Here is a 12,915-nt window from a genome sequence, read left to right on the forward strand (position 1 = left end):
CTTGATTTATATACCGTATTATCTTGGTGTATTGAAAGCGCTGCATGAACTTTGTCGCTCACTTCAGTTTTACAAGTATTCACAGTATACGTACATATATTTAAAAAACAATGCATATTCGGTATTTCACTTGTTGAATTTTACAAGCAGGTTATAAAGCTGAGAGCTTCAACGGATGAAATACGAGAGAATATTTTGGCTTCCGATTTGCATTTTTTTCCCGGAATTAATACAACGGCAATTTCCAATTAATTAATCTGATAATTGATTGTGATATTTTACACATATTTATTTAAGACTAATATACGTAATTCATTTATACGTAATTGTCGACTTTATGTACACTTCTCTTCTATTTTCACATATTATAGTACGCAATCGACCGCAATAAAAATTCTTTCCGTCGTTTCTTCTCTTTCTTCTTCTCAGGTAAAACGTCTCTATATTTCTGGCATCACCACTATAGATAATACCAAATCATTGGTACAAAAAGGAAAGAGTCTCATGCAGAAACATATGATACATATAGCATTTCTGCAGACATAAAGTACATATTTTATCACTACTTTAGATATCATACTATTTCTTTCTTTTTTGTTTTTGTTTCATCGATATTAGCTTCACTAACTTCGAACTTGTCAGATATTTCGTAGGAATTTTCGTAGGAATCTTCCGAGTATTCTTCGATATTCTTCATTTGTCTTTTTGATTTCTTCAGATCTCCGTTACTATTATTTATTTTCAATAATGTCATGATACCCCAGCCGTTACTTCCGAATTTATCGGTGGTTTCTAGCGTGTAGATCGCGTCGTGCGTCTTCGAAATTATACGATTCAATTCATAGAGACTTACGTTTTTGGAAACGTTCAATGTCGTTTCTAAAGGATTGGTAATATAGAGCGCCGAACGTGATGGTTTTCGAATCTGCACACCCTCGCGGATGCATATTCCGTACTTTTGAAAATCGAATATCGAATAAAACTCAAAGAAATCGTATAGAAGTGTCTCCAGACTATCCTGATTTATCTTATATTTATAATCAGGTGGCAATTTGTTAATATCCCGCAGGAAGGTGCAATCGATGCCATTCTCTGCGCAACGAACATCATTATCAGCTGTATAAAAGAAAAGAAAATAGAATTTATTAATCAAGCCGTTATGTAATTCTTTTGATTATGATATATGTGACTTACTCGAATACAACTTTAATATTTTTAAGGACGGCAATATCTTCTTTTGTTGTAAAAAGAACAGGACTAACAACGTAAGGGGAAAATTTGTTATCCACTGTCCTGGTACGTCGGATGTTAATTCCTGATTCTTCGCCCATGCTCGTATTGTTATAACAAGCGGTCTAATTCGCCAATCCATTTCTCCATACAAATTTAGTAATTCGGTCATATATATAGCAGTCCTGTAGAAGAGATCAGTATTGACGTTTTTGTCTTTTTAATCCTCTAACTACTGCTGTGAAAATTACATTTAGTTTTAACACATCCTATTTCAATTACAAAACGTAAATAAATCTTCGACGATTGATAGAGGAAGGTTCAAAGTTTTTTTCCCTACAATTCAGAATCTTATAATATTGATAACTGCAGATTGTATAAAATTTGACGTTTTGAGTCCAAATGACCTATTGCTGTAGTTGAGGATTCATTATAAAAAAAAAACAAATCCTATATCAAGTAAAATTGAAATTGAGTGTCTTGACTTACATATTTGTTGCACTTAAGTCACATTCAGTTTGTGTGTAGTTATAATAGAATTTAATTATAGGTACTCGAGCTTCCAGAATCCTTCTGACATTAAGAATTCCAGGGATGAAATACTGCATGCTGTCTGCGAGTATTCTCAAAAATTCTTTCGTTTCATATCTATTGCTATTATTCATAAACTTTGAGTGAAATATCAATCTACTCGTGCTATTATGCTACAAATGTTACAATTCATTGATAAGTAGGATTAAGTACGTGAATATTTAATTAATGTGAACATTACTTATATATTTACTTCTTCAGTGTCGGGAATAAGAACTAAATCAAGATCACACCTTTTCCTTCCAAAACCATTCATAGAGGAACCAAATGGCAGAACCTTTATATTCTCAAATAGTTTAGAAAAATATTGCTCTAAATGGTGAGCAGTGTGAAATCTCAGTCTTACTTCTAAATCGGTTAATTTCATCATCTCATAGAGAATTATTATCTGTCCTGATATCTGCAAAGATTACAACTTTTATAAGATTAAATGTTTCGAATAATCCTAACTGTAATATAAATGAGCTTACCGATTTAGCATTACATAATAACTTTGCTCTTTCATTTTCATTAGGCAACGTACAACCATTTTGCACAAATAAAGATACCTTTCTCTGATTATTTTTCTGTGGTGTAATAATTTGTCCTTTACGAAACCATAATATCGAGGATTTTATGGACATAATGTCTCCTTTTATAAAGGAAGCAAATGACATAATTTCTTTTATCGACACTATGTCTTTAAACTCAATCAAAATATAATTCTGAAATTAATCACAATATGATACTTTTCTAATTCATTATTTAATATTATATATTAATGTTGCATTTAATTTTGGATAAATATTAAACAATAGCTGACATACTTGTTGATTATTTATATGATAATGGTGCATACTCGAGATATCTCCAAATTGCGAACAATAATTATGGAGATCATTGTGTGATTTCGACGAATATACTTGTATCAATAAGCTTCGACATGCCTGATGTCTTCTTTTGACGATTTCAGTCTCGTATATACTTTCTGTAATTACAATTGTCAGATATAGATCTCGGTGCGAAAACAGAAAATAATTGTAGTATATGAGAAAGATCGGTTTAGTTAGAGAATATTAATTCATATAGCAATCTCAACAATTACATTGAAGTTAGTAAATTGTTTTGAAAAGGACTGTATAAAGAACTGAATTTTAGCTGAATTTTTTGCACATTTTTTTCTTTTTTTCTCCAATATGAAAAGAAAAATAAAAAATGAATTAAGCAAGAAATACAGCTAAAAGGAACAAGCCTTGTTATATTATTTTTTTTTTTTGCTTCTCATCACCGGGTGATGAACTTTAATGTCTTTGATCTGTTTTTTTCAGGTTATGTAGCACAAAACTTCTTGATCTTAAGTATAATTTTCACTTTGCCTATTTTATAATAACCTTGTGGCATAAAAGTTCGTTTGAGTATCTGTAATCTCTCATTTTTATATTAATATTTCGTTCTAATATTATTATTACTTTATGATATTATATTTATAAGCTTGTAGGTTATACACTGAATTTATCATATGACTTACCTTGTTTATTGTTCTTATGTTGCTTGATAGTTGATATTGAGATGCGATCGTGCGATCTTAATCTACTTGTGCCCATTATCAACTTTTTGCAATAACAGTGATTTAACAATGAAATGGTATTCGAATTAACACGGCCAAAAAGCGCCATTTTTAAATGTGCACATAGCTCTGTCTACACAGCGTGCAGCATGTACCACATGTGCGAATAAAATTGTAGGTTATCGAGACTTTCCTGCACTGCACTCTCTGAACTGGTGCACATGAGAGATCTGTTTTCTGTGGCTGAACTAGTGTACACTTTTTGAACTTAAAGTGAGATAAATATATGTTTGATATTTGTTGAAAGTGAGAACTAGAAAGAGAGTACTAGTGCAGGAACAGAAAACAGACTAGAGATCTGTTCTTTTTGGCTGAACTTTTGCACCAATTCATCTTTCTTTCTTTTCTCTCCAGAAGGAAAGAAGAAAAAGAAAGATGAACTGGTGCAAAAGCCAAAAAGAACAGGAGTCCTATTCTTGAAAAGTATACAAAAAACTAGAAAAATACTATAGTATGCGTTACATATACTATAGCATTTCCCTAATTTTTCGTATGCGATATTTTTCAAGAATAGGGACCCAGATGGTATGATAAGTTGAATCAAAACAAATATACGTTTGTTTCATTTCAATTTATTGCAGTGTGCGTCAATTCAGAAAGTACAGAAATAAAAAAATAAACGCATATCCTACGTACACTGCAGTGTATTAATTCGCTGGGTCATAATAGCGGCCCGATTTATCGACGTTTATTTTTTTTCTTAAATACTATCAACTTTACAGAAAAACTGCGAGAGACCAAAAATCATTTATTTTCTTCTCATAGAACTCTAAGAATTTTTTCAGAATTTTTTATCAACTTTTTAGTATTATATTTTCTTATTTTTGATAAGTCGCCCAGCGAATTAATGCACTGCATTGTACTTTACAATACTCTACATCATCTACTTTACATATGATTAGAGAAAATGTACTTTTTCTTTTATTCTTTAACTCTACTTTTTGAATGGAGAATTCAATGGAGAATTCAATGAATTATAGTAAATTATTTTTTGTTTGATTATGTTATTTTTATATTTAGTCGAGTTTTGTGAATTTAAATTTTATTGGTATAATAATATTATAAAGTCGATAATTATTTATAATTGGTAAATTTGCGGTGATTTTGGGTACAGTCAACGCGATGCTACAAATGCTTTACAGCAATTTTTGGTTAATCAATTTTTAAAATTCTTTTTTCTAATTGGTCAACCAAAATGCTTTAAAGCATTTGTAGTGAGACTTTGATTGCGTCTTTATCGACTGTCTGTATAAATTCATCTATTGTTATATAATTAAAGATTTATGTACTTATAATATTACACAATTATCTATACTTATAATATTACTTATAATTATCAAGGTCTGTTACCGATAAAAATTTTAATTCAAAAATCGATAAGGTATCAGAGTAACATAATTAACTAACAAAATAAAAAGTGGCACTAAATGCAATTTCAAAAATTTTTTCTTCAATTCTGGATTTTCGAGCCGCATTGAATTTTCAAAAAAATCAACAAAATATTTAAAAAAAATACAATCAACATAGAAGTGGTTTTAATTTAAAAATGTTGAAAATCCAAGAATTCCTGAAACGTTTATGTTTTGAAATAATTTTTATATAATTATTAATTATTTTAAACATCTCAGACATGAAGTTTCCATGTTTTTCTGTCTAGATTGGACCAGTCTTTTTATATTTAATTTTAACGCTGAAAAAGAGACCGCACTTATATGTTTAAATATATTATATTTCTTTTTTTTTTATATTCTCTCCGGATACGCAACATATATCTTAAATCATTATTACTGTGCAGCAATTATAATTGTAGTTTGATGATTAACGCAGATGATTAATCGGGAATTTACAACAACTGTCTGTTGTCCCATATGACTCGCGGCGGTGTACAATACGTCCGATAGTGGGAAGTGATAACGATGGGCGATAAAGATTGAATTGCGCCGTTTGTATGAAATGACCGTCGTGAGATGACCATCTGTGATTTCTTCTTCTGACCCAAGGAAGCGCAGACGATGTGGAAACTGGACTCGTACGAGCTCACGCATCCGGAATCGCTGTCAGAGCATCAGCTCCGCGAGATTCTGAAGAATGTAAGTTGTCGCATAGGTTAGGCATGTTTACAAACTTCTCCCGACTTATCTGTGATTTTTCTCTGTTTTCTTATCCGATTTTATTGGAAGATAATTTAATGTACGTGGGAGTCATTGTCTGAATTATTTCAGACTTCAACAAATGTTAACATGACACAGATTTAGACATTAAATGTCATCCAAGATTTTAGTAGATTTTATGAACTATATTTTTATATGAATTTATAAACCAGAATAACATAACTCTAAATTATTATTTATAAAATAAAAAAAACAATGATAATGTATATTTGTTGAATTAATGATATTTGTTATAGGAATAATTTATAATAAAAGCATATCACTGACATTTAAATTTCAGATCATATTTTATGATGTCTCAATTACATCTTTATATCTTTTTTCATTATAGAGTTGCATTGAGATCCTTAAGTTTGAAAAACTATGTAAAAGTGAATTGCTGGAAATGTACAAACGAGTTGCAATGCCTTTACCTCAGCGGCAACATGCAAATGCAAAGAATATAGTAGATATGATATCAGAGAACTCCATTACAGTTATAAGGTAAGTTTTTTTATATAAAGAATATTATTTAGATAAAGAATATTTTAAATAAAGTATACATGTTTTACTGTGTTAACATTAAATTTGTCTTTCTTTTAGTGATAATGATATGCACAGTTTAGCTACAGACTTGAACAAAGGAAATAAGAGGATATTTCAAACGTCTCAACTTCAGACAGATACAAAACCTCTTAACGATCAGAAATCAATGAGCAAGAAGATTCGATTATGTTCAACGCCAAAAGAAATTGGATGTAATGGAATTTATAAACGCAATTATGGAGAACAGAGCGAGGTATCATATCTTAATCCTTTATAATTCAGATAAGTCAAATAACTAGATAAGGTAAGAGAGGTAAGACTAAGTCTACTTACCTCTAGATAAAGTTTGAGTTTTCTACAATTAAAGTTCTGAGATAAGATTTTTTATTCAACATGTAAGTTTACAAAATGAAATATTTACAAAGATTATTTGTTTCTATTGAAGTGTGATATTATATAAGTTTTACAATAATCTTAATTTATAAGCAATAACAGCAGATGCACTTGAACCTTTCAGGAATCTCTACCGAAAAAACGTCAGAAGATAACATGGCCATGAACAAGAGAAATATATCCTCTACTTCTTTTTAAATCTGTTACTATAGAAATTCAATTTGAAATAGTAACATGTTAATACAATAATTTTTATATCATATGATTGAACTTGCAATGTTTGACCAGTATATGAAGGATATTGTATATATTCACACGAATATTTTAAGAACAAGATTGCTTGCTAATCTTGCTAAACCGTTTGTAATACTTTGAGACCCGATTGTTCCACCTTTTGATAAATTTTATCTGTTGAGTAAGTAGCCAAGTAATAAGATTACCCAATCACATGCGTGAATTACCAGATTTACTTAACAGGTAAAATTTATCAAAAGATAGAACAACCAGCCTTGAATCATGATTTAAACAGATCGACAAACATTAATATACAAATAACTTATGTTTCTCGATTATTTTAATGTCCGAATAATATAAAAACTATAGATTCTATGTGATGATTCTATAAGTAGGTCTGATATATATTTTGTATAAATTTTATTATATAATTTGCGTAAAAAAAACGGGAATTTAATTAGGTATGACTGTTAGATTTGGCAGCTGGCGATATATACAAAAAAAACTAACATTACGTTTAATATATATATCTCTACACATTGCTATATCAGTTTATGTAATCGAACAATCGACAAATTGTACATACATGACAAATTTTGTTTGTTAAACATTGAATCAATGCAGTATTTGATGTTAAATGAATCGATAGAGGCGTGCGTTAGTCAAGATAATCTTATTGTTTTGCGACATATGGAGATGTGAACAGTATTCAATAACAATACAGTTACTTAAAACGATTATTTGTAATACATAATATCGTTCGCTTATTCATATTATATGCACTGCTTATAAAGTGGAAATATCTTAGCGTTTGTAAATTTAGAATGTACATGCACATATATTAGGTCTGTTCTTTGTAGCTACATTACTTTGTATTTTCTACGCTTTAAATGAAATAGATATTTAATTAAAGAGTGGAGAGAAGGGAAAAGAATTCAGCTATAAAGAACACAAACTTATTGCACCGATTGAAGTTTGTGCTGCGCAAGATCTACGCAGTATATACGTCATTTTTTTATATGCAACATTGATCAACAAGATTTAAATTATCCATTCATGTATGAATAAATGATCTTAATTGTTTTAATGTTGAATAAAAGTATCAATGCGAACGTGTGTTTATTATATATGTATAATAGTAATGCTGACATAATATTAAAATCTCTAGCCACAGGAAATAGCCTCTTTTAAAGCTTCCATTGAAAGAACGCATACATATATAATCTTATAAAAAATTCTAATATATCGTTAATTTTTTTTCTCCTCTAAATATTTATAAAAGGATATTTATAAAAGGAGTAATTTCCGAACATTTTAAATTGTATCATATGTTTGATGTAATTCTATATTGTGTCATACGTTTGATGTAATCCATTTGGTTTTATGTAGTGTATAACACATACAATTAATTATATAAATCCGTAACGGAATCTTTTTCGAGATAGAGAAAGAGACGAAGAAGCATCAGCGATAACACGTTGCGTAAGCAAGAGTGGTTTGCGGAGTCGTTTCACGGTCATGATCAACGCTCGTCCTCCTTAATATATATATATATATATACTGAATGACTCATTTTTGTTTATGAAGGAAGAAGAGACAAGAGGAAGATGATTCACGTGTCTAACGAATCCGTAATCTCCTCGGCGGTGATAGATGTACATCGCATTTTTTATAACGCAAAGGTGGAGTCTTGGAAACTCCCTGGGATTTTTAAATATGTAAATGCTTTTCGAATTATTATTCGGATAATTATTTCGAAGACAAAATAGAAAGAGACTAATAATATTATTATAATAAATTAATAATATATAAATAAAGAATTAGAATCTTTTATTTCATGGAAAGGAAGCAAACGAAGAAATGATTGGTTCATTTTTTATGCATTATGTGTTATGCATTATGCAAGATTCCATGGCTCTCGCTATTACATGATTTTACGCTATCGTGGAATAGCTCTTTAATTCTTAACTGATGGGTCCATTGGATTCATGTATATTAGTTATGGATTAAAGAACTCCCATATGTAATATTTTTTTCATAACGCCTCGTGTCGGAAAAATTAACGACGATCGTATTCGCGCGTCCTCATCCGAAGACAAAATACGAGACTCTTCCGAAAATGAATCATCCTCACATTTATTGATATTCCCGGTCCGTCACCTCGCGACGTGGCGGAAGCCACTGGTTATACTTATAGCCAGTACCAAAATCGCCAGAATTACGCAAGGGTGAAAGCACCATCGGTGTGCTGTTGCATAGGAGAATTATTGGTCACGTTCATCTCGTTTCCTCACGCCTCGCAGTCGCGTAATCTTCCCGATCTCGAAAAACACTCGGCGTTAAATCACACACGTCGTTTTTTTTTTATCTTTAAATCTGCTTTCGAAAATCTCCCGCTGAAATTGTACGCTGAATTGTTGCGGTATGGAATTGTGGCTGAAATTATACAGTACACGTACACCCTCGTCAAAGTCCATACAATTATGTTCGAAACTGGTTTTTGCACCACTCTCGCGTGCGTCGCGTTATAAATGCTATACTAACTTTTACAGAAAAAAAAGGTACTTCAAAATGTTTAAATAATTTCGTTTACGAAAAAAAAAGAAAAACGACGAGTAGCGTAATGCATTCTCTTGCTTGTAGCGTTTATGCAATAAAATTAACATTCCATGACTGCATCGGAACGCGCGACTCCCGAGACATTCCGTGAATGGTGAGCGCGATTAAGCGATGCCGTGAGGAATTTAATAAACCGGCCAATTCGGCGCTCAGAACTTTCTTTCTTCCTCGTCCGGTACACACGGTATGTATATCGGCGAGTCATAAATCGAGAGCGAAACTTCTGTCATCGCATCACGTACTACGCTACTTCGAAGACTGCTTGCGATGCAATGAGGGATGTGACGAGCAGCCGCTGACCACCCCGATGCTGCTATAAATACGTATGTCATCGTTTGTCCGAACGTCAGTCTTGTTTGCGACACGTTTACCGGTACACAAAGCCATATTAAACAGAAAATGGCTGTCAAGGTATGTTAAAGGATGGCACACAAATTTTATACATCAAATTCGATTTAATCGATTATAAATTTGGAATATTTCTCGAACAGCCTTTGGCTATTACACTTTATCCATACAGCACAGAATTTGCAGCAATATCGCTAATTTCTCATTCAACAATATAACTGTAATACACACGTGTTATATTACAGTTTATATTGTTGAGTGGGAAATTACAACTAACAGTTATGTTATATGTAACTTTGTGTTTGTTGGGTTTGTACTGTAAGGATATATTCTTTTAATATTTGAGAGACACCGTTATATTAATACTTGATATTATATTACAGTTTACAATCTTGGCTGTAGCAATGCTTGCGATATGCAGAGGCGCCGTCATACCATCAGCTTTCCCGGCCATTCCAGCTGTTCCAACTGGTCCAGCTGTACCAGCCATTCCAGCTACCTTGGCCGCACAACCGGTTTTTCCAGTTGCTGCAGTTGATGCCACAAATTACGATCCTCATCCTCAATACAGTTACGCCTACAATGTCCAGGATGCATTGACTGGTGATGCGAAGAGTCAGCACGAGAGCAGAAATGGTGACATCGTCAGCGGCAGTTACAGTTTCATCGAGGCTGATGGTACCAGGCGAATCGTCGAGTATACGGCTGATCCTGTGAACGGCTTCAACGCTGTGGTCCGTCGAGAGCCTCTGGCAGTGGTGAAACCCGTCGTCGAGGTCGCCCCACCTCCACTCGTTTATCAGCCCTGAAGAATGTGATAATGACTGTTCATAACAGTCCACGGAAAGAACAATTTTACTAAAGTGTCTACAAATTTAGCTAGATATAAATTTAAAAATGATTCCCAACAAGCAGACGTTATTTATCATTTTTTTATATCAAAATGATGTCTTGAATATCAAAATAACGTTAAAATAATGACACGTAACATCAACTTGTTTTCCGAATTGAACAATCTAAATAAGCAACACTTTTAAACATGATGAGCAATACTGCAAAAAAGTTTTATCATTCTGGCAACCAGTTTTATTTTACATAATTATTTTATCTATATCTAGTTAAATTTTTAAATATTTTAGTAAAACCTTTTTTTTCGTGTCCACAGGACGAAAACTAGTCACATTATATATAATGTATTGATGTGTTGTTGCATGAATCGTTAATTGTTAATGATTGATTTTTATTAAAGATTTTTTTACAAACTGTGTGCGAATTAATTTTATCTTGACATAATAACTTTGCTATTAATAGATTACGTGTCGACCTTTTTGTTCTAATTGTATCTTTAGAACGTTATCGTGATGCGTATTTCACAAATTTGTATTTTCATAAATTTTTCGTGAGTTTATACAAAACAAGTTACAATGAACGAATTAATGTTACGCGAATAAAACTGTTAAGTTATGTAATAGCATGTAAATTTCGCGAATCGGGTCATAAACTCTCCATTGTGAATATAATTGTGTGAAAGTTTACAGATTATCAGATTATATATATCGATGCAAAACTTACAAGCGACAAATTTATGTGGAACATACATTATACTGTGATACTTATATTTTACATATTATATAGGAATCTCTAAGAAATACGTATTATTGCAAATTTAATTAGTTATATAATAGCAAAATGAGATATAAATAAAAGAATCTTTCAAGTAAAATAGTGAAATAAGATTCATATAACTTTTGATGTCCTCATTTTGATGTCCTTGTAATCATAAGATTTTTAAAAAACTTTCTTTTTCAAAAAAGGTCATTGCTTTCTTGTCAAAAATTAATAACGTATTAATTGATGACTGATTTTATATCATATAGATTGTCAAGTTCGTTTTGATGGCGATTATTAATTTATATCCGAATATACATTCTAAATAAAAAATAAATAAAAGTGGTCTCTAAAAGTGATTATATAATAATAAAAAAAAGTAAAAGAAATAAAAATGACGAAAGTGATCTTTTGCACATAATTTTTTAAATAATTTAAATTATTGTTTCATAGATTATTTTATTAAAAATGGAATACATTTTTGTTGATTCGAAATTGATTGCTTGAAGTAACTTCAAATATAAATTTTAAAATCAAATACGTACAGTTTTAATCTTTAAGAAAATGTTAGATTTGCAAAAATGTTTACAGAAAAATCTTTACGTTTGTCCATTTTTAATTGAGATATGTTTGACATTTTCAAGATAAGATCGTATGTAGACGGCACAACTATTGCTATGAAATATAAGTGAGAATTGTAGACTAACGGTCAAGCAACTAACAGTTACGCGAATGGTAATTAACGCAATAGTATACATCGAGTCGTGTTAACACAACTCGTGTTAGCGTCGCTCCTACTGAATGTATAATAAAATTCAACCGATTGCAGGATGTGTGGCCGTCTTCGTTCTTTCGTCGAACGGCCTTGATAGACTGTCTGTATTCGACATATTGGCACACAACACGTATGAATACGTGCATTGGATATGATTACGCGTATTTCGGTTATCAATTGCTTGTTCATATCGAGTTTAGTGCCTATACATTAGGCAACATGTTTGTTCATCCTTTTCCAAACATTGGAACTGGCAATTTTAAAAATACTTCTTCCTCTCAGAAAAGTTATTACAGAAGAGTTATATTTAAAAAAGAAAGTATTATCATCATATATTGAATGAAAATGTTATGGAATAATATTTAATCAGGGAAGTTACTTAAAAGTAATGTGTTACTATTATTTATAATAAAAAGTAACTCATTACCGATTGTAAAAAGTAACTTAAAAGTAATGATAAAAAAATCCTTACTTTTCGTTATTTTTTTTTGTAATTATGGAAGAGATGGACTTACTCACCGATTTTGATAAAATTAGAGTCATTCGACGCATTCTTGCACGAAATGAACGAATCTGACAGAAAAATAAGTATTGTTCAGTTCGGCGAACCGAGATTGATTAAAGTTGATGACTATTGAGATAAAGAATTCTGTTAAATTCATTTATTTCGTGCAAAAATACATCGAATGATCCTAATTTCATCAAAATCGATAAATAAATCTGTTTCCTGCATATAATTACATTCTTTTTAAGTATTAAAACAGGCTTCGAGAACAGAATGCTAAGACAGAATAACATAACAAATTAAACATAAG

The 12,915-nt window shown here is 31.2% G+C and overlaps 3 protein-coding genes across 3 annotated transcripts; 2 read left to right on the forward strand and 1 right to left on the reverse strand.

The window, feature by feature from the left end:
• Window positions 1-5: 5 nt before the first annotated feature.
• On the reverse strand, window positions 6-3,606 carry MTPAP (mitochondrial poly(A) polymerase). The gene is made up of 7 exons (XM_011063238.2): window positions 3,329-3,606; window positions 2,628-2,788; window positions 2,292-2,525; window positions 2,015-2,221; window positions 1,720-1,934; window positions 1,195-1,415; window positions 6-1,116 (listed from the first exon to the last, which is right to left on the reverse strand). Exons 1-7 carry the CDS (start codon window positions 3,474-3,476, stop codon window positions 575-577), a joined length of 1,728 nt encoding a protein of 575 aa, XP_011061540.1. The 5' UTR covers window positions 3,477-3,606; the 3' UTR covers window positions 6-574.
• A 1,652-nt stretch (window positions 3,607-5,258) lies between these two features.
• On the forward strand, window positions 5,259-7,862 carry LOC105150280 (uncharacterized). Its single transcript, XM_011063243.2, has 4 exons — window positions 5,259-5,517; window positions 5,930-6,081; window positions 6,181-6,376; window positions 6,641-7,862. The coding sequence occupies exons 1-4, from the start codon at window positions 5,440-5,442 to the stop codon at window positions 6,680-6,682; spliced, it is 468 nt and encodes a 155-aa protein (XP_011061545.1). The 5' UTR covers window positions 5,259-5,439; the 3' UTR covers window positions 6,683-7,862.
• Window positions 7,863-8,018: 156 nt separating this feature from the next.
• Window positions 8,019-10,979, forward strand: CPR4 (cuticular protein 4). The gene is made up of 2 exons (XM_087410147.1): window positions 8,019-9,780; window positions 10,101-10,979. Exons 1-2 carry the CDS (start codon window positions 9,769-9,771, stop codon window positions 10,524-10,526), a joined length of 438 nt encoding a protein of 145 aa, XP_087266273.1. The 5' UTR covers window positions 8,019-9,768; the 3' UTR covers window positions 10,527-10,979.
• Window positions 10,980-12,915: the final 1,936 nt, after the last annotated feature.

Source organism: Acromyrmex echinatior, chromosome 10 (genome assembly GCF_024713525.1).
Source record: "Acromyrmex echinatior isolate Ae372 chromosome 10, ASM2471352v2, whole genome shotgun sequence".
NCBI classification, from domain to species: Eukaryota; Metazoa; Arthropoda; class Insecta; order Hymenoptera; family Formicidae; genus Acromyrmex; species Acromyrmex echinatior.

What these genes read in the sequence shown, in the direction of transcription:
- MTPAP (XM_011063238.2), bottom strand. Translation starts at nt 3,476, where the DNA reads ATGGCGCTTTTTGGCCGTGTTAATTCGAATACCATTTCATTGTTAAAT. An exon ending in ATCATATAAATAATCAACAA is followed by an intron (nt 2,526 to 2,627) that starts GTATGTCAGCTA and finishes GATTAATTTCAG; the next exon opens with AATTATATTTTGATTGAGTT. An exon ending in GACTTAAGTGCAACAAATAT is followed by an intron (nt 1,416 to 1,719) that starts GTAAGTCAAGAC and finishes TCTCTTCTACAG; the next exon opens with GACTGCTATATATATGACCG.
- LOC105150280 (XM_011063243.2), top strand. Translation starts at nt 5,440, where the DNA reads ATGTGGAAACTGGACTCGTACGAGCTCACGCATCCGGAATCGCTGTCA. An exon ending in AACTCCATTACAGTTATAAG is followed by an intron (nt 6,082 to 6,180) that starts GTAAGTTTTTTT and finishes TCTTTCTTTTAG; the next exon opens with TGATAATGATATGCACAGTT. An exon ending in ATTATGGAGAACAGAGCGAG is followed by an intron (nt 6,377 to 6,640) that starts GTATCATATCTT and finishes TGAACCTTTCAG; the next exon opens with GAATCTCTACCGAAAAAACG.